The 24,593-nt window shown below is 40.9% G+C and overlaps 1 protein-coding gene across 3 annotated transcripts in view; it reads left to right on the forward strand.

Moving 5' to 3' along the window:
• Nucleotides 1-2,245: 2,245 nt before the first annotated feature.
• The window catches only part of LOC138764131 (protein FAM3C-like), a 41,314-nt gene continuing 18,966 nt past the window's right edge, over nucleotides 2,246-24,593 (forward strand). Inside the window, exons 1-3 of one of the 3 annotated variants that reach the window (XM_069939556.1) lie at nucleotides 2,246-2,546; nucleotides 16,122-16,233; nucleotides 22,290-22,397. In XM_069939556.1, coding sequence (XP_069795657.1) covers nucleotides 16,221-16,233; nucleotides 22,290-22,397 — 121 coding nt within the window. In that variant the 5' untranslated portion in view covers nucleotides 2,246-2,546; nucleotides 16,122-16,220. The remainder of the gene's footprint in view (nucleotides 2,547-16,121; nucleotides 16,234-22,289; nucleotides 22,398-24,593) is intronic. The other 2 variants (XM_069939555.1, XM_069939557.1) reach the window with 2 other exon arrangements.

Consider the following 24,593-nt stretch of genomic DNA (forward strand, 5'->3'; position numbering starts at 1 on the left):
TGGTGCAAGGGAGTGTGGTGGGTGGGTGTGTGGTGCGAGGGTGTGTGGGAGAAGGACTGTGGTGAAGGGAGGGTGTTGGGAGGGTGTGTGGTGAAAGGGCGTGTGGTGCGTGGGTGTGTGGGTGAGGGGATGTGGTGAAGGGAAAGTGGTAGGAGGGCTTGTGGTGTGAGGTAGTGTGGGAAGGAACGTGGGAGAAGTAGTGTGGTGAAGGGTGTGTGGTGGGAATGACTGGTGGGAAAACATGTGGTTCGAGGAAGTGTGGGAGAATGAGTGTGATGAAGGGAGTGTGGTGGGAGGGCGTGTGCTGCGGGGGAGTGTGGTGAAACTTAGTGTGGGGAGGAGTGTGGGAGAAGTAGTGTGGTGAAGGCATTGGGATGTGAGGGCGTGTGGCGAGAAGGCGTGTGCATCACCAGTCAATCAAGGTTGGACTCCGGTCACCCCTTAGTGCCCACCTTGCCGTTGGCTACTTTAAATCTCCTAGGGTCATTATTGGCTCAAAGCATAGATTAGCACTTATATAGTACCAGCATTCAGCACATTCTCTCTCTCTGCCTAGTGGCCCAAGCCCCAGACATCGCTCTATCCCAGGTCACTACAGTGGATATTGCTGGGTAAGGAATGCACTGCACAGAAGCTGAGCCATGGTATTGCTATAGATCAATATTGCATTGAGCCACACCCCCATTGGTCAGAGAACTGGGTGCGTGTGTGTAGGATTCCCTGTTTGTACTTGTGGTGAATTGCTGTACACTCATTTATCTGGCTCTGCCCCATTCTGTGACTGTACCCATGGCTCCTCTTTCTTGACCCTGTATAAAGGCTCCAACACCACAAACCCTCCCCAGAAAGCCTGGGTCACACTACAGGATGACCTTCAAGTTTATAATAAATAAAAGCCTATTGTTCTGCAATTCCAGATTTTCGAGTTAGTGATAGCATATCAATAGTGTGTGAGCGGGTCGAGTATAGGTTCACCATCGTCAGAGTCCAACCCAAGTCCAAGGTGAATGTCTGTATCATTGCTTAAGTGAATTAGTAATTGTGTACTATTTAATGTTCTCCCCTGTTTTTTTTCCACGTGATAATGAAAGTTGCGTGTGATTGTTACACTTGTGTCCAGACTCATCCCTCTGTGAACCCACCGAACTTGATACTCTTCTCAACATGATGTACATATACGTCAACTTTTGTCTGTCTTAAGTCCTTGAGCAATGCCTAACTCCCCCTAGTGATAAGAGGAAAGGAGGCACAAAAGAGTCCCTGCAGAGGCACCAGGTGTCCATGGGATGCTGGGTGAACAAGACTTAGGATACTGGCAGTGGAGCTTCAGATGACTGCAGGTTTATGGAGATAGGAAGAGGGCCATGGGTTTGAAATAATCAAGGCCAGAAATATGGATTGGGGATTCCACGTCAAATGAGAGAGCATGATGAAATTAGATATTGGTGAAGTATAAGTAGACAGCTTTAGTGATGAAGCAGATGTGGTCTGATACTTACCTCAGAGTCATATGAAACAACTGTTGGTAGTTTTACTTTCATCTCATTGGATACATTTAAATTTCAGCTCTATCTAAAATTAACCACCTAACTTGCTGCACCACCGACAACCTTAAAATACCTTTCATATAAGCTTTAATTACCTCTAGTTTAACCTCAAGTTGGAAGCCGTGAATTTATCAAAAACAAACTGAAGACCTCAGTAGTTAGCTAAATCTGGATCATAGAGCAAAATGTGAAGGGATGAGTAAAATCGAGCAGTTAAAGGACTGGTCATCATGAGGTTAACGAGAAGTAAAATAGTAAATTGGATCTTGGTCCAGAAATGTTCTGATCTGAGAAATTGAGTTTAAAAAAGACATGATTTATTCACAAAGGTAAATTTACAAAGTGAAAATATTGAATTATCCCAATCATTTTAAGGAATATATAAAAGGATAATGGAAGTTTAAATGTGTAAAGATGCCTTTTCTCTGGCTTTTGGAGAATTATAAAAAATATTAATGCACTTTAATTTTGGTAGAATGATAAAACATTTTGTCTTCAATGGTTATAACAAATTTCTTTTCCTTCACATTCTACTAATTTAAAATTGACACAATGTACGAATAAATAATGATTGCTCACCTGTATGTTCAATACACTACTGCATGTGACTTAGCAGATGCAAATCAAATTCCGGGTACTTCATTTGACATTTTACTACAATTATTTACGTCTTTTTGTTAGCATTAACTTCACATCCTTAAACAACTTACAAGAGCTTGTCGACAGTGATGTTTGGCCCTTTCTTGTTTACACAAATCATTTGGCTGTGAAACTTCTCCACCTGAAATTATAGGGCGTGGAGACATTCTGACAGCATTTTTTTTCATGAAATCACAATATATTAAGTAGGTGTGACTTTTTGATTATAAATACGTTGCTTCCTCTTTAGTTATGAGCATAGTCTAAAATTCAAATTGTTAGCTTCAAGAAATGCAAGAATACAGGGGAAACAAAACCCTGTTATCAATGTGGAGCTCGTGATCTGATAGCTGAACACAGGTGAGTTCTTAAGGTTTACAAAATTCATTACAAAAGGAGAATATGGGTCAGTTTGGTGGCTGTTTGTCATTGTCGAATTTTCTCTTGTATGTAAAAGTCTACTTCCTTGTTTTTATAATGTGCATGCAGCTCTTGAAAAGAAAACCTGATCATAAATTAAGACAATTTTTTATATTCTATTCTTCTGAAGTAATTTCAGTTTTGAAAATGAAAGCATTGTATTATATACAAATATTTTCTAGAACTTCATAAACAAGAGATAATTGAAGCATAATCATGTGGAATGCTTTGATTGTATAGAACTGAATGTTAGTGTTGAAATAACACTGCCGAGCCAACTACATAGTGGTTTGTACGAAGGTACAAAACACATGGAAGCACTTTACAGGATTTCTTTTCATTTTTTCAGACACACTGGGATTAATTTTATGAATTAATTTGGGTGTAAAGAGGATGGTTCAATCAAAAAGTTTATTTCTGCTACGTCCAACTCAGAAGCATCTATTAGTGTGTTACTGATACCATCTCCTATAGGTTGTACCCTTAATAGGCAATGTCTTCATAGGATTGTATTTATTGCAAAGTACAGGGTAAGAAGAAAATGAAGAATAAAAAGCAACTCATTGCATCAGTGACACTTTAAGACGGAGTGCTGCAGAAGTTGGAACTGTTGTCATAGAGTTCCTGCAATCAGGGTTTCATTCAGACCTCGGCTTGTGTACATCTGAAGTTTGCATGGACTCTGTGCTCCAGTTTTCTCTCATGTCCCAAAAGTTAAATTGGCTTCTGAGAATTGTCCCTGTGTATGGGGGTGGCAGGAGAAATAAGAATGGATGGGCATGCAAGAGACAATAGGTTATAGGAAATAAGTGGGGAAAGAAACCAATAAAAATATTCTGAGAGCTAGCGTAGACTCGATTAGATGAACGGCTTCCTCCAATGAGTGACAGAGTTGTACAGCTCTACACAAGCTCTTCAGCCCACTAAGAATCTGAACACACTGGCCCTGCTCTCATCCCATTTTATTCCATCAACTCCCTCCAACCCCCCCCCCCCACCCCCCACCCTGAGATTCTACCACTCATACACACAAGAGACAATTAACCTTCAAACCCATACGTTTTTGGGAAGTGGCAAGAAACCGGAGTACCTGAGATGTGAAGTCCCAGAAGGAACATCCCAGAAGGGTGAGGTACAAAGCAAGTTGGCGACCTGGATCCAGAATTAGCTTAAAGATAGGAGGCAGCAGTTAGTGGTGGAAGGATGTTCTTTGATTGGAAGTCTGTGACTAGTGCTCTAACACAAGAATCAATGATGGAATTTTTGCTGCTTGTGGTAAATATTAACAATATATTGGATGCGCATGTAGGATTAGTGGGTTTACAGATGACCTGAAAATTCATGATACAAGGAAGATCGTCTATGGAAGGGGAACTCAAATGGAAATTTGAACAGAGTATTGGCAAATGGAATTTTACCCTGATAAGTGCAAATTGCCTCATGATTGGAATTTAGATAGGGGTAGATCATGCACAGTAAACAGGCACTACAGAATGTTGATGGTTTGAGAGATGTAGGATCCAGTTTCGTAGAAAGTGCAATAAGATGTTCAAGGCCTATGACATGTAGGCTTTTATGATTCAGGATACATAAAGGGAGATCCTGTTGCAATATAATAAAACATTAGCTTGGCAGTACTTTCTGTAAGCAGTTCTGGTCACCACCCTACAGGAAGGATGTAATTGTCCTTTGCACTGAAGAGAGTGCAAAGGAGATTCACCAGGATGTTGCCTGGATTGGAGGGCATTAGTTATGGGGATAGATTAGAAAGACTAGATTTTTTTCCCCTAGATCAAAGAAGACTGATGGGTGACCTGACAAAATTGTGTAAGATTATGAGAAGCTTTCATAAGGAAAGGAGTGGAACCTGTTTTTCCAGGAGAGGCATGTCGAAAAAATAGGACAGAGTAAACAGAGTAAACGTGAGATGAATACGTTGTAAAAGAGCTCAAAGGAAAGTTTCTCACACAGAAATCAGTTGAGAAGACACTGCCTAAGGAGGTGGTGGAATTGGATATAATTATTACATTTAAGATGCTTTTAGACAGATTTAATTAAATGGGCAAGGCTTCAAATTATATGGACCACTGTTAACATATGTGATTTATGTGTTTGGGCAGAAATGTCAGCATGAATGTGTTGGACCAAAAGGCCTATTTCTGTGCTGTATGACTCAGACACATTTCAGCATTACCCACAATAACCATCTAACAATTGCAACACGGAAACAGGCCATCTCGGCCCTTCTAGTCCGCACCAAGTACCCTCCTCTAATCCCATTTACCACCACTCTGCCCATATCCCTCCATCCTCCTCCCATCCATACACTTATTCAACTCTTTCTTAAATGACAAAATTGACCCTGCCTCCACCACCTTTCCCGCAAGCCCATTCCACACAGTAACCACCTTCTGAGTAAAGATCTCCCTCATGTTACTCCTAAATCTTTGCCCGTCAACTCTCAACCCATGACCTCTTGTTCTGTGAGCAAATGTAATTAAACATAACCTTTATATATTTTTTCTGCAAAGCCAGTTGAAAATAACTCTTGCAATAAAGCTCAGTTTAAAGTATTGGCCTAATTGTTGAATGAAGTAATGAACAGAATAATATACTGGTCCAGTTCCCTTAATTCTATACTTTAGTGCAATGTAATAATAGGGCATAATTGTTTTTTAATGATACAGAATGATAGAACTCCATTATGGCCATTTAAACCCATGCTGCTGAATCACACCTAATTAATCTACCAACCCCCTGTATTTTAAAGAGTGGGAGGAATACCCAGAGGAAAGACCCACAGGTCCCGAGGAGAATGTACAAAACCCTTCAAAGACAGCATTTGGTCGACCTGGATTGCTGGCTGATGTATTTTGACCATATTTAATTTGAGTCAAGAATCAGGAGTGAGTGTGTAATATGTTTGTTCACAGAGCAAACATCAAATTATTTATTAATTTACAGTCTGTGGGTAACTGCTTCCAGATTATCTCGAGTTATTACTTCACTTTTTCATTTTACAGTAATTCTGTATATTTTTAAATATAAAGATAATCAAACCTTTATAAACTTTTCATTGCTAATGAATTAATAAAATTGCAGTGTTGAAGCCATTTCAGATATTGACTGTCCCATGATGCTCCAAAATGTGAGCTACAAGGCCAACATGTATTTCCCAATTCTATGGAGGAGGTGTGTCAATCCTCATCTGCAACAGCTGTAGTAGTTGAGATGAAGCCTCTTCCATACATTGATAGCAAGTTTCAAGACTTTGATATACTGACAGTGAGGAAATGGCTTTTTTCTCCTAATCACATTGATCTGGTAGGAAGTTTATGGGTTCCAGTTTTCCTTTATTTTTCTGGAAGAGGTCTTGTGTTTAGATCGTGTCATCAAAGTTGCCTTCCCTGGTTATTGCAAAAAAATTTTTTGATCTGATATACACTGCAGAGATGCTATGCCATCGAGGAGGAAAGAATGTTCAGGCAATTGGAGAACATCCTATCACAAATTGTGAGTTGGCCTTCAAAAGTTAAAAAAAAAACTTTGGTGAATATGAAATCCAATCATTAACCACAATTAAGATTTGAATGAATCCATAATCCAAATTAACACAAAGTTCCAAGTTCAAATTTATTGTTAGTGCATACATGACATCACATACATCTTACGAGCTGAGCAGAATTTCTAATTGTCAGTAATTGTAAACAGTAGTCAAAGAAAGAATTGTAAATTAACTGAATATGTAAATGCAGATGTATAAATGTACAGAAATTAAAAATGAACAAAGTACCTCCTTAAACAAATCACTGAATGAGTCTCTTATTCACGTCTGATGCAGGAGGGGTAGCAACTATTTCTGAACCTGGTGGTATGAGTCCTGTGGTACCTGTACCTCCTTTCTGATGGCAGCAAAAGATCAGAGAGTGTCCTCAGTGGTGCAGATCCTTGATCATATCGGCAGCTCTCTGCTGGAAACTTGCCATGTTGATATTCTTGATGATGAGGAAAGTTTTTCCTGGGATATTCCGGGCTGAGCCCATTACCTTTTTCAGGATTTTTCACTCATACCAAGTCGTGATGACCCATGCAGCTGTTCAGCCGACTTTCCAGAACACATCTGTAGAAGTTTGCCAAAGTTTCCAATGTCATACCAAACCTCTGCAAATTTCTGTGGAATTTGAGGCGCTAATGTGCTTTCTTCACAATAACATTAATACACTGGGTAAAGGACAGGCCCTCTGAGATAGTGACCCACAGGAATTTAAAGTTGCTAATCCTCTTATCCCCCAATTATTACTGGATCATACACCTCTGGTTTTCCCTTCCTGAAGTCTACAGTCAACACCTTGGTGTTGGTGACATTGAATGCGAGGTTGTTGTTAGTACATAATTCAGCCAAGTTTTTAGCCTTCCTGTATACAGCAAAACCATGATTTTACACGCCCCGATTTAACGCAAATTTGGATATAATGTGATGAGTCATTGGACTTTTTATTGCTCTTTCTGGAACTGAAACATTTTTTGGTGAGTTAGATCAAAATGGAGCAAAAATCTTTTTCTGTGAAAGATAAGCTTCACACTCTTGATGCTTTCAAGAATAAAAGTCAAATTCAAGTTGCATGAGACCTCGGGATACTGGAATCAACATTTTGTGGCTGGAAATCTCAAGAAGAAGAGTTATGCGCATCACTTTGCAATGTTGAGGAGGCAGGGCTAAAAGCCAAATGCCTGAAGACAGCCAAAGATGTCAGCCTCGAAGACTCCTGTATGAGTGGTTCATTTAAGCGCGCTCAGTAGGTCCTGATCTCAAAGCTCAAGCCAAGAAGTTTGACCAGCTGATCAACAGAGTAATCTTACAGTTCAAAGCTAGCAATGGATGGCTAGACTGGTTTAAACGCCGTCATGGGATTTCACTCAGTCGCCAGTGTCGCTGCCAGCAACGTTAAAGCTTGGGTCACTCGATCACTTTGTTAAGAAATAAACTGTAAATGATGATTGCTAATATTCTTGAAAGCTTTTGTTTGTTAAAAAAGCTTTACAAAAAATTAATTTGTGTTTCATTTCTAATGTAACAACAATGATTTATTTGCAGAATTCTTTAATTCAAAGGTAATTTACTTGCCAAAAGGTAAACATTGGGTCAGTTAGAACACTTGAACTCCAATTTAGCGTGACCCCACTTTTTTTGCAAGAACATTTTATGGACCCCAATGATCATGTTATAACGGGGCCACACTGTATGCTGACTTGTCGCCCCTTTTATGCAGCCCTCTACCATTAGCAACCTGTGTTGTTAATGATACTGCAGAGTTGTTGTACCTGGTCATAGGTGTAAAACAAGTAGAGCAGGGGGCTAAGAGCACAGCCCTGTGGTGCTTTGGTGCTGATGGAGATTGTGAAGGAGGTGTTCTTACAAATCCACACTGATTGTGGACTGGAAGTGAGGAAATTCATTATCCAATTACACAGTGGGGTGTTGAGTCCCAGGACCTGGGGTTTGCTGATCAGCTTTGAGGGGACGATGGTGTTAAATGGTGAACTCTAGTCAATAAAGAGGTTCCTGATGTCTGCATCTTTGCTGTTCAGGTGTTTCAGAATTTTGTGAAGAGCCAGTGAAATTTAGACCTGTTGTTGTAGGCAACTTGGAACAGATCCATGTCGCTGCTCAGACAGGAGTGAATACGCATCAACTCCAGTCTCTCAAAACACTTCATCACTGTTGATGTGAGTTGCACTGGTCCAATAGTCATTTAGGCAGGTTACCACACCCTGTCAGAGTGAGAGAATGAAGATATCAGTGAATACATTGGCCAATTGGTTGGCACAAGTTTTCAATAGTCAGCCAGGTCCTCTGGACAAAATGCTTTCCTTGGATTCATTCTCCCCAAGACACCTTGCATGTCATTTTACTGACAGTAGAGGATCGGGGACATGGGGGTGCACAGTGGCACGACCTCGTACTGATGATCAAATTAGCATAGAAGGTACTGAGTTCATCTGGGAGTGAAGTTTTGGTGTTTCCTATTGCACAGGCTATGGCTTTGTAGCAGGTGATGTCATTTGAATCGTTGTTTCCATTCTCATCTGGAATTTCCGCTTCTTCCTTGAGGTGGTTTTCCATTGGTCACACCTGCACCTTCGGAAGTATAAAACACCTTTAATTTTAAAGACAATCAATGGTACTCTTTGTCATTATTTTACAATGTTCTGTTTATTGCCTCAAATTATTTTAATGGTTCATCCTGGACCTGCTTTCACTTTCCTTTCTTCACCTTGCATTTCCTGGTTCCTCGTACTTCTCCAACAGAATCATATTCACAAGGTGCCAGGATCTGGTTGTTCACTTGCAGCTTCTTCCACACTAAATCTGACCTTCCTGGTCAGCTGCCTGAATTGAGCTGTGTCTACAACCCTTCACCCATCAGTATCTCAGCCAGGGAATATCCTGTAGGGAAGCAGATGACTATAATTAATGTGAGCCAATAACTCATGGATTGCTTGCACACTTGCCTGGCAAAGTTTGCTCCCTTACTTCCTTCACTCTCTGCTAATTAATTCTCCAGCATCTCTTAGCACACATTTTGTCTCCTGTTGACTTGCGTTTCAAAAATCGTCCTGAAAATCAAATCTATGTTCACAAGGAATCTCTCCATGCAGCCGCTTCCAAATTTAGAGCTTGTTGCAACAAAGAACCTGCAGCAAGCACAAGAAAACCGGGAAGGCAGTGACTGAACCAAAGCAACAGTGCATCATAGTACACTCAATTCACATCCAAATTGTTGATATAAATGACAAACAATAAGGGTCCCAGCATTGATCCCATCTCTGTTGATTTTTATGTCACCTTGAAGAGAATTTGAGCTTCAATTGGTTTACTCGTTGGAAAGTTGATAAAGGAAAGGCTGTGGATGTTGTCTATGTGGACTTTAGTGAAGTCTTTGACATTGCCCCACATGGGAGGTTCATGGTGAGGTAATAAAATGGAATTGACATTGGCAAGTGACTCCATAGCTCAGTGGTAGAGCACTGGTGTTGTAAACCAGGGGTTGTGAGTTTGTTCCTCTCTGGGGCTTCATTTCTTTGAGGGGCGCTGGACAAAGTTTCAACTCTGTCTTCCTTACAACATTAAAGAATTTCATGCATGTTGCATTCTAAATGTAGCACTACATGACAATAATGAAACCTTTACCTTTATGGGAGAAGCCAGTGAGTAGTAGTGTGGGGGGAGGGGTCCTGCGACTGGTGGTGTGCCTCAGGAATCAGTGCTGGGTCCATTGTTGTTTGTTGTCTATATGAATGATCTGGTAATGTGGGAAATGGGATCAGCAAGTTTGCTGATGACACAAAGATTGGAGGCAGTGTGGACAATGAGGAAGGCTTTCAAAGCTTGCAGAGAGATCTGGACCAGCTGGAAAAATGGGCAGAAAACTGGTAGATGGAATTTAATGCAGTGTGAGATGTTGCATTTTGGAAGGACAAACCAAGGTAGGACACACACGGTAAATAATAGGCCACTGAGGAGTGTGGTAAAACAGAAGGATCTGGGAATACAGAAACATAATTCCCTGAAAATGGCATTACAGGTTCGTAGAAAGAGAGAGAGAGCGTTTGGCATGTTGGCCTTCATAAATCAGAGTATTGAGTGCAGTTTTGGTCACCCGTCTACGGGAAAGATATCAATAAATTTGAAGAAGTGCAGATAAGATTTATCAGGATGTTGCTGGGACTCGAAATGAGTTGCAGGGAAAGATTAAACAGGTTAGGACTTGATTCACTGGAGCGTAGAAGAATGAGGAGAGATTGGAAAGAGGAATTCAAAATTATGAGGGGGTATAGATAGAGTACATCCAAGTAGGCTTTGTCCTCTGAGGGTAGATGAGATACAAACCAAAGGACATGGGTTAAGAGGAAAAGAATAAGGGGAACTTCTTCATACACAGAGTGATGGGAATGTGGAACGAGCTGCCAGCTGAAGTGGTGAATGCAGGCTCAATTTTAACATTGAAGAAAAAAATTGGACAAGTACTTGGATGGAAGGAGTATAGAGAGATATGGACTGGATGCAGGTTGGTGGGACGAGGCACAATAATAATTCAGCACAGACTAGAAATGCCTGTTTCTGTAGTGTAATATTCTGTGTATTTAATAAATGGTGAAATTCATGGTTAAACACTGTTTAATCCAAAATCAAAGGTGTTCAAACTGAATGATGAATCCCATTTTTATTTTCACATATTTTACTCTATTTCATTTCCCTTGATTTGCATCCAGCCACACCTACAAGTTTTGACACGGCTGTCAAAAATCCGGTTAGTGCTCACCGTATTGCACTGTGGTTAACAATAACATGAAGCTACAGTGAAGTAAGGTGTGGCATTCAATACAGTCCTCCATTTGTTTGCATAATGGAACTATTTTTTTATATCCAGATTGGTTTACAAGCAAAAGAGAGTTCAGTCGTTTAAGTTACACACTCTACAGTGGCCATATTATAAGGACAAAGAATATTGCAGATGAAAAGTGCTTTGTGTAATCTTAAACTGGTGTTCACTCCAATAAAAGAAACATTTTGTACCATAGTGAAAACACAATGCTGGAGAAACTCAGCAGGTGAAACCAGTGGCGTATCTAGGGGGTGTGCAGGGGAGCACATTTTTCCACCCTGGTCTGATGCCCTCCCCCCCCCCCCAACAAGTCTGTCACCACTCCACCCCCCCTCTCCCCCACCCCACCACTGCGACCCGACTCCGTTGAAAAATCAGTGTGGCCCACCACCATTCAACCATTGTCACGCCATCTGTTACGTGTCGCGACACCTTCTTTATGTGCTCACTCCCCCTAACTTTAGAATCTGGCTATGCCCCTGGGTCAAACAGCCTACTTTGTATGGATTTTGACCTGCTTAGTTTCTGCAGCATTATGTTTTTACTTCAGTCACGAGGTCTGAAGACTTCCATGTTTGAACCAGCTTATCCAGTCAGATGGCAAATGCTGTAACCTCAAAGAAATCTGCCAATAAAGTGTCAACAGTCTCTTTTCCAAAGTGATTTTCTATGAAGAATAGCTTTTTCTGGGGAATCTGTGCTGTTCAATATTTCCTTTAATCATAAAGGAGGAGGAGGAGAAGAAATGTTAAAGGGCAGATAAGGAATGATAGGTACCTGGAACTGGCTACATGAGAATATTTCAGTCCCTCTTCACTATCACGTGGCTGGTTCATGTTTAGTGGCACGTATACTAAAGCACAATGGAAAATTTCATTTTGCAAGCGATCCAGCCAGTTAACCATACATAGTACAGTTATGTGCTGCTTAATGTCCACGATACGTTCTATGAAATTGGGCGTTTTGCGATGTGGGTGATGTGCGAACACCCTATTACTGCATATACTTAGCAAAGCTATATGAGATACTGAACCTATGCTAAATTAAACTGTTTAACTTTTTTCACTTTTTAAACTTTCATGTAAACACTTTATTAGCCTATAATCACACACAATTTAGCAAAGAGGATCAGGATCATCCGCGTCACTGTTCTCAACTCCCTCGTAGTGTTCGACTGGAAGAGTTTCAGGTTCATTGATGAACGGTCTCTCTGAAACGCCTGAAGGACCTGGCTGAGGCTCTTCTTGGGGAGGTGTTGCCTTCTTCAGGAATATGTCCCGTGTTGTTTGCCTCGTTTGCTTTGCTTTTTCTTTATATGCAGCAAACTCTACATGGGCATTCCTCTCTATCAGTGAAAAGCATTCAGTGTTTGGCTCCATCTCTTCAGCAAGCTGTTATGGTCTGCAAAGAATGTGGCCAACCCCTTAATAGTCAACCTCTTCTGCATCTGTTCTTCTTCTCCTTCTGCAGTTTCCTTTCCCCTTGCCTCTTCTTCGTTTATTCACTCTTGCTCTAGCTCCAGCAACTCTTCATTTGTTAGTTTCTCAGGAACCACCTCTAGGAGTTCTTCAGTCCTCATCATCTACGTCTAGGCTCAGGTTGTTGTTTACCATTTCAACAACAGCTCTATTCATCCTTGCAATCTCATCATCTTTTTCAAATCCCTCTTTGGTCATATCATCCCAGGCCCAGGCAAGGTTCTTTATGCAGTGGAAAATGTTGTACTCCTTCCAGAACCACATCAGTGCCTTGCCAGCAACAGCCTGTGCAAAGATCCTCCTCAGGTAGTCAGCCTTGAATGCTGCAATGACCCCTTGGTCCATTGGCTGGATTAAAGAGGTGGTGTTTGGTGGGAGGAACACCACTTTGATGTTGGAGTGGAGGTCACCAATGAAAGGGGGATGTCCTGGAGCATTGTCTGCAATTAGCAAAATCTTGAAAGGTACTTCTCCATTTCACTGGCATTGCAATCAAGAAGGGCATCCTGAAACAGCATTTGTGTCATCCAGGACTTTTTAATTGTTCCTGTAATAAACTAGTAAGATGTGTTTGTTAAAGTTCTTGAAACCCCTGGGGTTTTCACTCTGCCAAATAAGAAATGGCTTTAACTTGTAGCCAGCAACAATGCCTCCTAACAATACCGTCACTCTGTCTTTAAAAGCCTTAAAACTTGGCCTCCTTATGGATGAACTTCCTTTCAGGCATTCACATCCAAAATAAGGAGGTTTCGTCTATATTAAAAATTTTCTGGGGAAATAACTTCTATTGACAATTAGTTTATCCAAGGTTTCAACAAATTCTTCTGCTCCCTCACCACTCGCAGACCCACCACTCACTCTCACATAATGCAGCAAAAAGTGTCCAGGAACACGAAAGGCTGCAGAAAGTGGCGGGCACAATCACAGGTACTGACCACCTGTCGAATGAGGACATCTGTGGGAGGCAATATGTCAATAAAGCATGAAGTATATCTGGGGTGGGGGGGGAGGGGGTTGGTAGAGCTTTTTTTTAATCCTCTAGTCTTGATTAAGGGACCCAACCCAAAATGTTGACTGACTATTTCCACCCATGGAGACTGCATGATCTACCGGTCCTTCCAGCTTCTCATTCTTTGCCCGAGATTCAGCACCTGCACTTTTTGTGTTTTTCTTTCTACAAATTCTATCTGAACCTGCGTTTTCTGTTTTTACTTCAGATTTCCAGCATCACAATATTTTTAGTCTTCATTGGGTAAGACGTGTATGTTTTCTGTCAAATGTCTCTTCTTTGGCACGAACCAATGCAATCTGTTCTGCTGATGTCCACTGCATCATTTACCTTGAGTTGGTTTCATTGACTTGCAGCAATACTGATTGCAGAAATGCAAGAAGCTGCTTAGAGAACGGTGAGTATAGGTTCAATAATCCTTTACCCCTGGTCAGAGTGAGGTAATCCACACCTCCAAGCATTAGCTTGTGATGACTTTGTAAAAGTGGGGTGGTCAATGTTTACAAAAAGTTGCTGAGAGAATAAAGTTGCGCTCAAAACTTCAAATATCCATCAATGTAAAATCTCATTTGAGGCCGAATATCACATGATGCAATAGCCTATTTTTTCTTAAACTGAATTAATCTTGCAACATGGGTCCTGATATGCAATCGCTCAAGACTTTATCGGTATCGGACTTCATTCAAAACTGCTTAATTTTCTGAGACTGGGCCTTAATGTCATAGATGGTTGATGAGCCAACATTAAATTCCTCCATAAGCACAATACACTTTCACCTTTTTCCAGTCTCTTCCATATTTCCATCTCTGCACTACAAGTTTATGCCTGCTTGGTTGTATTTCTTTCAGCATGGTAACAGTTAGTGGGGAAATTTGTCCAAAATAATGTCCTGTGGAGCAGAATATCTGTTCGTTTACATTGGTCACAAGGCAGGAACTGGTTGCAGGTATCGCCTGCCGCACGAGTGGTGGGTTGGCAAACTAACGGCGAGGCATGCCAATTTTAAACTTGCGTATTTTTAATTTTTTTTAATTTTCATTTTTATTTATTGTCCTTGGTTTTTTTGCCAGTTGTTTGAGGCTGTCAGTTGCTTGAATTCTGGATACAATGGGCTTTACTGTATATAACATCCACGGCGTCTCCTTTATCCAGCCTGCTTGTCACTTCTGCAAAGAATTCCAATAGGTTTGTCAAGCAAGATTTTCCCTGAAGGAAAGCATGCTGGCTTTGGTCTAACTTGTCATGTGCCTCCAAGTATTCCATAACTTCATCCTTGACAATTAACTCCAGCATCTTCCCAAACACTGATGTCAGGCTATAATTGCTTTCTATCTGCCTGTCCTTCTACACAAACTTCTTTCCAACTGTCTGTACGTGTGCCCCAACTCCTCTGTCTCTTGCTCTTCACTTTAATTCCCAACCCCCTCCCAAATCAAGTTCAACACCCCCCGCCCCCCCCCCCACCCCAACGGTATTAGCAAACTTCCCTTCCAGGATATTGGTTCCCTATCAGTTCAGATGTATCCTGTCCCACTTATACAGGTCACCCATTCCCCAGAAAAGGTCCCAATTATCCAAGAACTTGAAACCCTGCCCCCACACCAGCCACTCATTTTTCTGCTCAATCTTCCTGTTCTGATCTTCCTTGGTTTAGAGTAATCCAGAGATTATCACTTTGGGGGTCTTGCTTTTCAACCTCTTTCCTAACTCCCTAAACTTACTTTCTTGGACCTCTACCCCACTCCTGCCAATGTCATTGTACCATGACCTCTGGCTGATCACCCTCCTTTAGAATATTCTGCAACCCCCTCTCAGAGACCTCATGGACCGAGCACTCAGGAGGCAACACTATCCTGGAGTTACTTTGGCAGACATAGAATCTACTTATCTTCTCCTGACTATCATCTACTATCACTATCGCTCTGCCTGACTTCTCCCTTCCCTTCAGAGCCTCAGAGCCCATCACACTGCTATTGGTCTGGCTGCTGCCTTGCCCAGGTAAGTTATTTTCTCTCCACCCCCCCCCCCACCCCCAAGCAGTTTCAAAAAAGGTGTACACTGCTGAAGATATCCTGCACTGTCTGCCTATTCCCCTTCCCTCTCCTAACTCTCACCCAATTATCTGCCTCTTGGGTTCAACTGGCTCCCTTTATCACTCAGCCTTCTGAATAATCCAGAGTTCTTGCAGCTCCAGCTTTAGTTCCCTAACACAATCTGTAAGGAGCTGCTACTGGATGCACCTCTTGGTGGTATAGTCATCATGAACACTTGCACTGTCCCAGATTTCCCACATCCTGCAATTGGGGCATACCACTGCCCTAAGCTGCCATCTCCACTATCTACTCTGGGTTATGATGAAAAGATCTTAACCTGACCTTACAGGTACCCTCGGCCTCTGCTCACTGAAGCCTTTCGAGCTAAAGCTTCTAACTCTCCCCTCCTGCATGGGGCCAGTGACACACCGGCTGCTCAACTTGGGCTTCACTTGTTATTTGGTACTGTCTCTCTCTGTAGCACTGACTCCTTTTAAGCTCCCCTGAAACAAAGTGCAGTTCCCGACATTCACCAGTCGCTCCGCTTCAACAAATTGCTCAATTAATTTAAAACTTGGTTGCTTAATCTTTTTTTTTTGTCATTTTAGAAGTGCTACAAGAGTATTGAAACAGAAGAGAGAACTGCAGAAGTTTTGAAAAGACTGTAAACTGTTATTGAAGCTCTTGGCTACAGCTCTCATCAAGAAATGAGGCCCACAAGTAGGAATTCTATTTTTTAAATTTTTCAAATTTGGCAGCTTTTAATACTTGACTCTTTACGTGGATTTCAGAATTTCGATTTTAAGAAAATTTAATTCACTTCGCTGATTTCAAAAACCATTGACAATCCAATGTTCAAAGTATGTTGGCAAATCACTGTTGATAACTGTGGATTTTTGAATTGCTGATTAATTCCAAATATGTTAATATTTATTACCAAAAACTTCATTCAGGTTAAAAATTAATACAGCAAGGTTCATTTAGCATGGATTAGAAGAGACAAGAAAACAAATTCAGCGCAGTAGGAACTTTTAGCATGTTGGAACATCAACGAGTTCTCAGAACATTGAACTTTAGACCAAACATCAAGCTTGAATGTGAACAAAACAATATAGTCAGAAATTAGAAGGAAAATTTGCATTATAAAGAACTTTGCAATCCTTCAGTACTGTCATGTCCATAACACAGAATCAGAACACAAGGAGCAGGAGTGGTCCAATTCTCTCCAGTTTGCAGCGCTATTCAGCAAGATCATGATGGATCCAGTTATGTCCTCAACACCTTTTCCCATTTCCATTCGTATATCCCTTAATTCCTTCTGCTTTAATCTATCTCATGACTGCAGCTCCGAAACCTCCGAGGTAGCGAATTTCAATGATTCAATGAAGGAAAATGTTTCTCCTCCATCATCTTCATCTGAAATGGACAAACCCTTATTGCCAAACTACCCCCGTGAGGCGAAAGCATCATCGTGTTAATCTCCCTTGGAACTTAATTTTAAAAAGATGACCTCCCATTCTTCTAAACTCCAGTAAGTCTAGGCTCAACCTTCCTTCATCAGAAAAGTTAATCCAGTAAACCTCTATTCTACTTCAAATCTAAGCAGGAAAATTACATGGTACCTCTAAAGCAATCTCATCAGAACTTTGCTTTTGTATCCTTGCCCTGTTCAATAAAGCATAAAGTTTCGTTTGCCATCCTAATTACTTGCAGAATCTGTGTAATAATGTTATTTTGTGTTTTATGTGCAGTATTAGACCTTCCAATTGTTTTTGTTCTGCAAGATTTTGCATTGAAAGAGCAATTGCTTTTCAATTCGTTCTTCCAAAACAGATAACCTCGTATTTCCCTACATTATTCTTCATCTTGTCCATTCACTTAACCCTTCTGTAAAGCTTTACAGACCCTGCACCCACTTCATAATTTGCCACTGCATTTATTTTTGTGTCAACACATCTGGCTGTATTATATCCCTTCATCCAAGGCATCAATATGGTTTAATTGCATCCCTATTATCATTCCACTAGTTAATGATTAATCAGGAAAAAATTGCCCCATTTGTGCATGCTCTTGTCTCACATTAGACAGTTACTCCCCGATCCCTCTCAACCCAACCCTGTTATCTTGAGCTGCAAGACACCTTCTGGAAATCTAACTACATTATAGCCACTGGGTAAATTCTAAATGAGCACGTAAAATGCTGGAAATACTGAGCAGATCAGGCAGGATCTATCGGGCTGAAGCATTTCAGCATATCTGGGGAAAACATTAGTTTTACTAAGCAGAAAAAGTTGATGGGGATGGGCAAAAAGAATAGACGTGAAAAGGGGATGAAGGAGCAAGATGAAAAATGTATTGATTGCCTGTTTCCGTACTGTAAATGTTATATGGTTATAAAGAAACAAACCTTGGTTGTGGATGAATTGGAAATTTAAAAAAGCAGAATCATATATTTAAAAAATACTGGTGTAAAACTGAAATAAAAATAAATGCTGGAAGTGGTAATTTTCTTGAATGGTCAAAATCCTTGTTGAATCCAAAACCTGAAGAGATGTACGGGAATAGTAGGTTAATTGGACACATGGGAGTATTTGCCTGACATGGGGCCCATGGGCTGGAAGGGCTTCTTATCATGCTGTAACATGGCAAGAAATTCAAATGTGCCTAGATGAAGAAGAGATTACACTGGGCTTCATCTGGACCAAGAGGAAGAAGCACGTTGCTGGCGTCACCAATGTTCTGAATCAAGAATCTGCATCATTTGAAAAGAAAATCAATAAATTCCTGGGGCCTGAAGAAGGAAAAGGAAGAAATAAAGCAAATATCGGTGATATTATGATAGATTTGAAGTTATTTTCCAAGGAGGTATAGGGTAAGAATGCTTTAGATGTGAAATTTAAAGCAAAAACAGGTAATGAGAGCATGTGATGCAGTAAAGTGAAAGGTGAATCAGAGTATTGACAAAACATTGTGAAGAACAAGGAGAGAAATGAGATGTGATCAAATAGAGAAGACAAGAGAGAAGCCCCTTTCACACTTGCAAGTGGTCCCAGGAATCAAAGGCCAATCAGCCTTCAAAGTGTTGAGTATGAAAGGAAAATCTTCTCAACGCTGGCATCAGATGATGTCAACTCACCCCAGGGATTGACGGCCTCAACGCTAGTCCAATCCCTGGTGTCTGCAGATGCCGGTGTTGCAATCGGGCAAGTGTGAAATGGGCAATTGCATTGTGGGATTGAAATGACCCAAGTTTTTTGTGCGAGTGCAGGAATGTGAAGGAAGAAAAGATTAAAATGAAGGTATAAACTTTGCCATAGGAAAGTTGCAGTGGGAGAGAGACACTAAATAGCAAAAGCAAAATGTTTTTAAACAGCATGGGAAAGTTGGTAGCGCAATAGTGCATAATTTATAAAGATCATGGGAAAAAACAATGGCAGACCTGACTTCCCAGAATGCCATGCAGTAGAGAAACCCCTCCATGAGTGCTACATGCATGCAGCCATGCACACAGTCATTTCCCTGCCCCACAGCATTTTGGGAGGCCAGGTCCGCCATCTCTTTTTCCCATGGTATTTATAAATTGTACGTGATCGTGCTACCAACTTTCTCATGCTGTATAAATTGTATGTTATAGTGCTACCAACTTTCCCACGCTGTTTGAAAATTGTCCGCTATTACAACTTATTGCTAGCACTTTCTTTTGGTCCCTTATAAAGGTTTATATAGGTCAGCACACCAGCAATGGGCTGAAGGGCTCATTCTGTGCTGTATATAAAGTTTAATTATGTTATAATTAGGCATGATTAATTTTGTTGAAATATAAGATCATAATACATTGATTAGAATTTAGGGCAGGTCCACGTTCACTCAATGCATCATAATGTCACCGGTAGAAGGTAGAACAGTCCCGGGGATGGCTCCTTGCAAGTGTGAAAGTGTGCAGTGTCCCCGTTAGGAGTGGGCAAGTGTCAGCTCCTTTCTAAATAGAACTTTGTTTGCAGCAAATGGTGTAGCATTCTGTCAAACAAGATTTACAAAGATTTCATAGTGATGTTGCAATGCTGCGTTAAATAAATCATAAATCTCCAACTACATTTCATCAAGAATAACGGAGGGATCTTGTTCCCACTTTTGTTTGGGTTTACAGCTTATTTCCTCAATTCTCTTTCTCTTGCAGTTTGATGTACATGTTTGTTATAAATCTTTTAATTATCATTGTGTCTGTAATCACATATTCAAAGCTGCTTCCTTCTGGTAAGCTCAGGCTGCTCCCAATTTGTCCTTCAAGTAGGCTTTCAGTTGATGGTTTGCAAACCTTGTACTGTGAGTTATACCATATTTGTACTTCATTTGTTCAAAAGATAATAATTTATTTCTCAAAAAATAATTTTCTATTCTTTTGATCCTTTTTCTCTCCCATTCTCTAAAGGAAAGGTTATCTATTATGAAAGGGATTAGTTGATTTTGCATCAATATTAATTTTGGTAGCAGAATCACAAGCCACAACGAGGAAGCATTCAGGAGGGAGATAGATCAGCTCGTTGAATGGTGTAATGACAAAAAGCTTGTGCTCAACATTAGCAAAACCAAGGAGATGATTGTGGAAGTCAGGGAAGAGCGACCCAGTCCTCAATGAAGGATCATAGTGGAGAGGGTCAAGACCTCCAAATTTTTGGGTATCAACAAATCCGAGGATCTGTCCTGGAACTTCCATGTTGATGCAAAGACAAAGAGGGCTTGCCAGTGGCTATTCTTTGTGATATGTTTGAAATGTCACCGAAGACTCTCAAAAACCTACAGGTGTACTGTAGAGAGCATTCTGGCTGGTTGCATCACTGTCTGGTTCGGAGGCGCCAACACTCAGGACAGGAAAAAAGCTACCAGAGAGTTGTCAACTCAGTCTGTAACATTACAGGCACCAAACTTCATTGGGGAGATCTACAAGAGGCGGTGTCTTAAGAAAACAGCCTCTATCCTGAAGGACCCCCACCACCCAGGCCATGCCCTCGTCACTCTGCTGCCATTGGGAAAAAGGTACAGAAGCCTAAAGGTGAACACCCAGTGGCACAAGGACAGTTTCTTCCCTGCTGCCATCAGATTCCTGACTAAGGTGGTTTATATGAATGTTTGCACTGTGTTGCTGCCCCAAAACAACAAATTTCATGACTTGTTCATGACAATAAATTCTGATTCTGAAACCATAAGAAATACTCAGCAGTCAGGCTGAAGAGAGAGAAAAAAACAGTTGATGTTTCAGTATATCGTTTTTGGACTTGGAAAATGGTTGGAAACAATAATTTTAAGCAAGTTTAGAGGCAAAGAAAAGATTAAAGTTTTTTTTTAAATAAGGAGGCAGATCTTAAACAGAAACCTGGAAACACAACTAAATTGTCATTACTGAGACGTGTTTGAATGACAAGCTGGACTGGCATGGTACAGACCTTTTTAGGTGAGTTGAGAGGGGATGTAAAAAAGATGCCATTGTACTGTTAATCAGGAATGCATTACTACACTACTGAGGCAGCATATTCTAGAATTCTCCTCAAATGAGGGTCACTTTGGGGAGGTTTAACATTGGACAGCAGATCAAGGAGTAGATATGTAGTCAATTAAATCATTTTTTAAAGCAAGGTTAGAGCACTTAGGGATTCCAGTCTCCCAAATACAAACTGGATTTGTCCTCAAGTAAAATGTTCAGAGAGAACAGAATCTTTTATTTGTGTCCAGAAGACTAATATATAGAAAAAACAAGGATTGTGACTGGACCTTGTCTTGAGGTAGTTACTGGTCAAATGAAGGGAGTTTCAGCGGGGGAAAATTTTGGAGATAGTGACCATAATTCAAAGTGCTTATACAAATGAAAGAGTTGGATGAGAAAGAATTGGGGGAAGGACAATTTCATCAAATAACATTATGAGGGGTATAGACAGATTAAACTGCATGTAATTTTTTTTCATTGATAAAACTAGGGATGTAGATTTAGGGTCCAGGCCAAAATGATTAGTGGGGATCTGAGAAGCATCTCTATCACCCAGAAGGGGGTGAGTATCTGGAATTCCCTGCCTGATGGATCAGTGAAGGCTGACTCACCCAATAGAATTGAAGTGTCTCAATGAGCACTTGAATTACCGTGGCATAGAACGCTATGGGGGCCAAGTACTGGAAGATGGGCTTAACATGGATGGGTCCTGACAGGTCGTGGCTGAATGGCCTGTTTCCATGCAGAATATAAGATGTTTAGACAACTGTGAATGACCTTAACGCCAACTTCTATCTGAAAAAAATGATAGCGGCTTTAATGTTCTGAAATTGTAAAATGATTTAAGATACAAGTTACAGTTGATGGCTGCATCTATATTTAATTTTAAATTTAGACATATAAGCAAGGTAACAGGCCATTATGGCCCACAAGCCAGTTCCGCCCAATTATACCCGATTGACCTACAACCCCCCAACACATTTTTTGAATGGAGGCAGGAAATTGGAAAAACCCATGCAGACACAGAGTGAACGTACAAGCTCCTTGCAGACAGCACTGGATTCAAACCCCGGTCCAGATCACTGGCACTGTAACAGCGTTGCGCTAACTGCTGTGCTAATTTGCTGCCCCTAACAATTCCAAGCACGCTGTTGGCCATTGTTTAACATATCATAGTGGGAGCAGATAATAATGTCCTGTCACATCCATGAGCCAACACAGACTGGGGGAGAACCACTGATGGGATTAGAGTATTTACTGACAGCATTTAATGTTAAACTATAATGTTTTCTTGCAGTTTTACTACGTGGTGCAGCGATGCTGGTCTTGAGTTGCATGATATTTTACATTGCAAGTAAATTCATGACTTATGAAGAAAACTTGAACCAAAAGAAATACTCCCAAGGTATGGCCACTGGATTCAACATTTTCCATTAAATAATATTAGAAAAAAAGGGTTTTTTTTAAATATAAACCATTTGTATCAGAAATATTAGCAATTTTCTTTGTGAGTCTTGCCCCACAGATATAACTTGAGATATATATATGGAGCAATGATTTTGAAATGGATGGAGAAAATCTGGAATCTGAAATATGATCCAAAACTACATTATGATTTAATCGGCTGGTATTTGCCAAGGCAAATAGCGCCTTTGGAAGACTACACAAAAGAGTCTGGAAAAACAACCAACTGAAAAACCTCACAAAGATAAGCGTATACAGAGCCGTTGTCATACCCACACTCCTGTTCGGCTCCGAATCATGGGTCCTCTACCGGCACCACCTACGGCTCCTAGAACGCTTCCACCAGCGTTGTCTCCGCTCCATCCTCAACATCCATTGGAGCGCTTACATCCCTAACGTCGAAGTACTCGAGATGGCAGAGGTCGACAGCATCGAGTCCACGCCGCTGAAGATCCAGCTGCGCTGGATGGGTCACGTCTCCAGAATGGAGGACCATCGCCTTCCCAAGATCGTGTTATATGGCGAGCTCTCCACTGGCCACCGTGACAGAGGTGCACCAAAGAAAAGATACAAGGACTACCTAAAGAAATCTCTTGGTGCCTGCCACATTGACCACCGCCAGTGGGCTGATCTCACCTCAAACCGTGCATCTTGGCGCCTCACAGTTTGGCGGGCAGCAACCTCCTTTGAAGAAGACCGCAGAGCCCACCTCACTGACAAAAGGCAAAGGAGGAAAAACCCAACACCCAACCCCAACCAACCAATTTTCCCCTGCAGCCGCTGCAACCGTGTCTGCCTGTCCCGCATCGGACTTGTCAGCCACAAACGAGCCTGCAGCTGACGTGGACTTTTACCCCCTCCATAAATCTTCGTCCGCGAAGCCAAGCCAAAGGAAAGGAGCTGAAAGTGAATGTGTTTATATTTCAGCTCATAGCTTTATCTTTTTATAGACTTTATTTATGTCAATTGAAAAAAATCCATGTGTAAGTTGAACTTAAGAAGAGTCGTCTATTCAGGCAGCAGAGCAATGAATTCAAGCAGGCCACCTCTTAGCACTGGTGCATGCAGACATACCACTGTCAATTCAAAGGCTGCCTTCCCGAACTAGAGAAAACATTTATGTTTGCAGGATCATATAAAAAGAGAATTGAAGTTGAATAATGTTGAAAGAGAATTTAATTAATCATGTTGAAAGAGAATTTAAATTAAATAATGAAGAAATAAACTAGCTTTAAGAAAATTCACCCTAATGAGAAGAGGCATTTATAAAAATATGAAAAACAAATAAATAACGGACACAAAATTGAATGCATTTTTAGTCATCTTGGGTTTCTGTGAATTAACTCTGTCCTCCTTATGGTAAACAAAGTTAAAGAATTTCATGTATGCTACATTCTAAATGTAGCCTTTTAGAGTAATGGAACCTTTACCTTTAATTAAAACAATAATATAAAGGGGAAAACATTTTTAGTGAAGATTGGTAACTGCATGCAAATAATTAAAACACTGCATAATACTCTTTTATGATTGGCTTAAAGCTCAGGCCAGTTATGATAAAAGGTTGGGTAGCCTTGGTTTGTATCTACTAGAGTTTCAAAGAATGACAGATTATTTGATTGAAACATGATACCCTGAGAGGCCTCGATATGGAGAGGATGCTTCTTCTTTTGAATGAACCTAGTACTAGTGGTCATTGTTTAAAAGAAGGGGGTTGTCTATTTTAGATATGGATACAGTGCATTATTTTCTCCCAGAGCCATTAGGACATCCTTCCTGAAAGCCAATGGAAGCCGGCTCTTTGAACATGGGTAGATGGTTCTTTATCGGCAAAGGGGTGAAGGGTCATCAAGTAGAGATAAAAATGCAGAGTCGAGGTTACAGTGTTAAGGTCACAATCCAACCAATGATTTAATTGAATGGAGGAGCAGACTCAAAGGGTTGAAGAGCTTCACATAATCTTTGCCCCCAAATTCAGCAATGATCAGCAAATTGTAAAATGGAACAAAAACTAACAGCAGCAGCCTGAATGAGCTTGGAGGGTAACGGTGTTCCTGTTTCATGTGGGTGAAGTTACCCAGGGTCATGTATGTGATTAATAGTTTAGATCATAAAATGGGGGTCAGAGTTCTCAGTAAGG

Source organism: Narcine bancroftii, chromosome 5, assembly GCF_036971445.1.
Source record: "Narcine bancroftii isolate sNarBan1 chromosome 5, sNarBan1.hap1, whole genome shotgun sequence".
Taxonomy (NCBI): Eukaryota; Metazoa; Chordata; class Chondrichthyes; order Torpediniformes; family Narcinidae; genus Narcine; species Narcine bancroftii.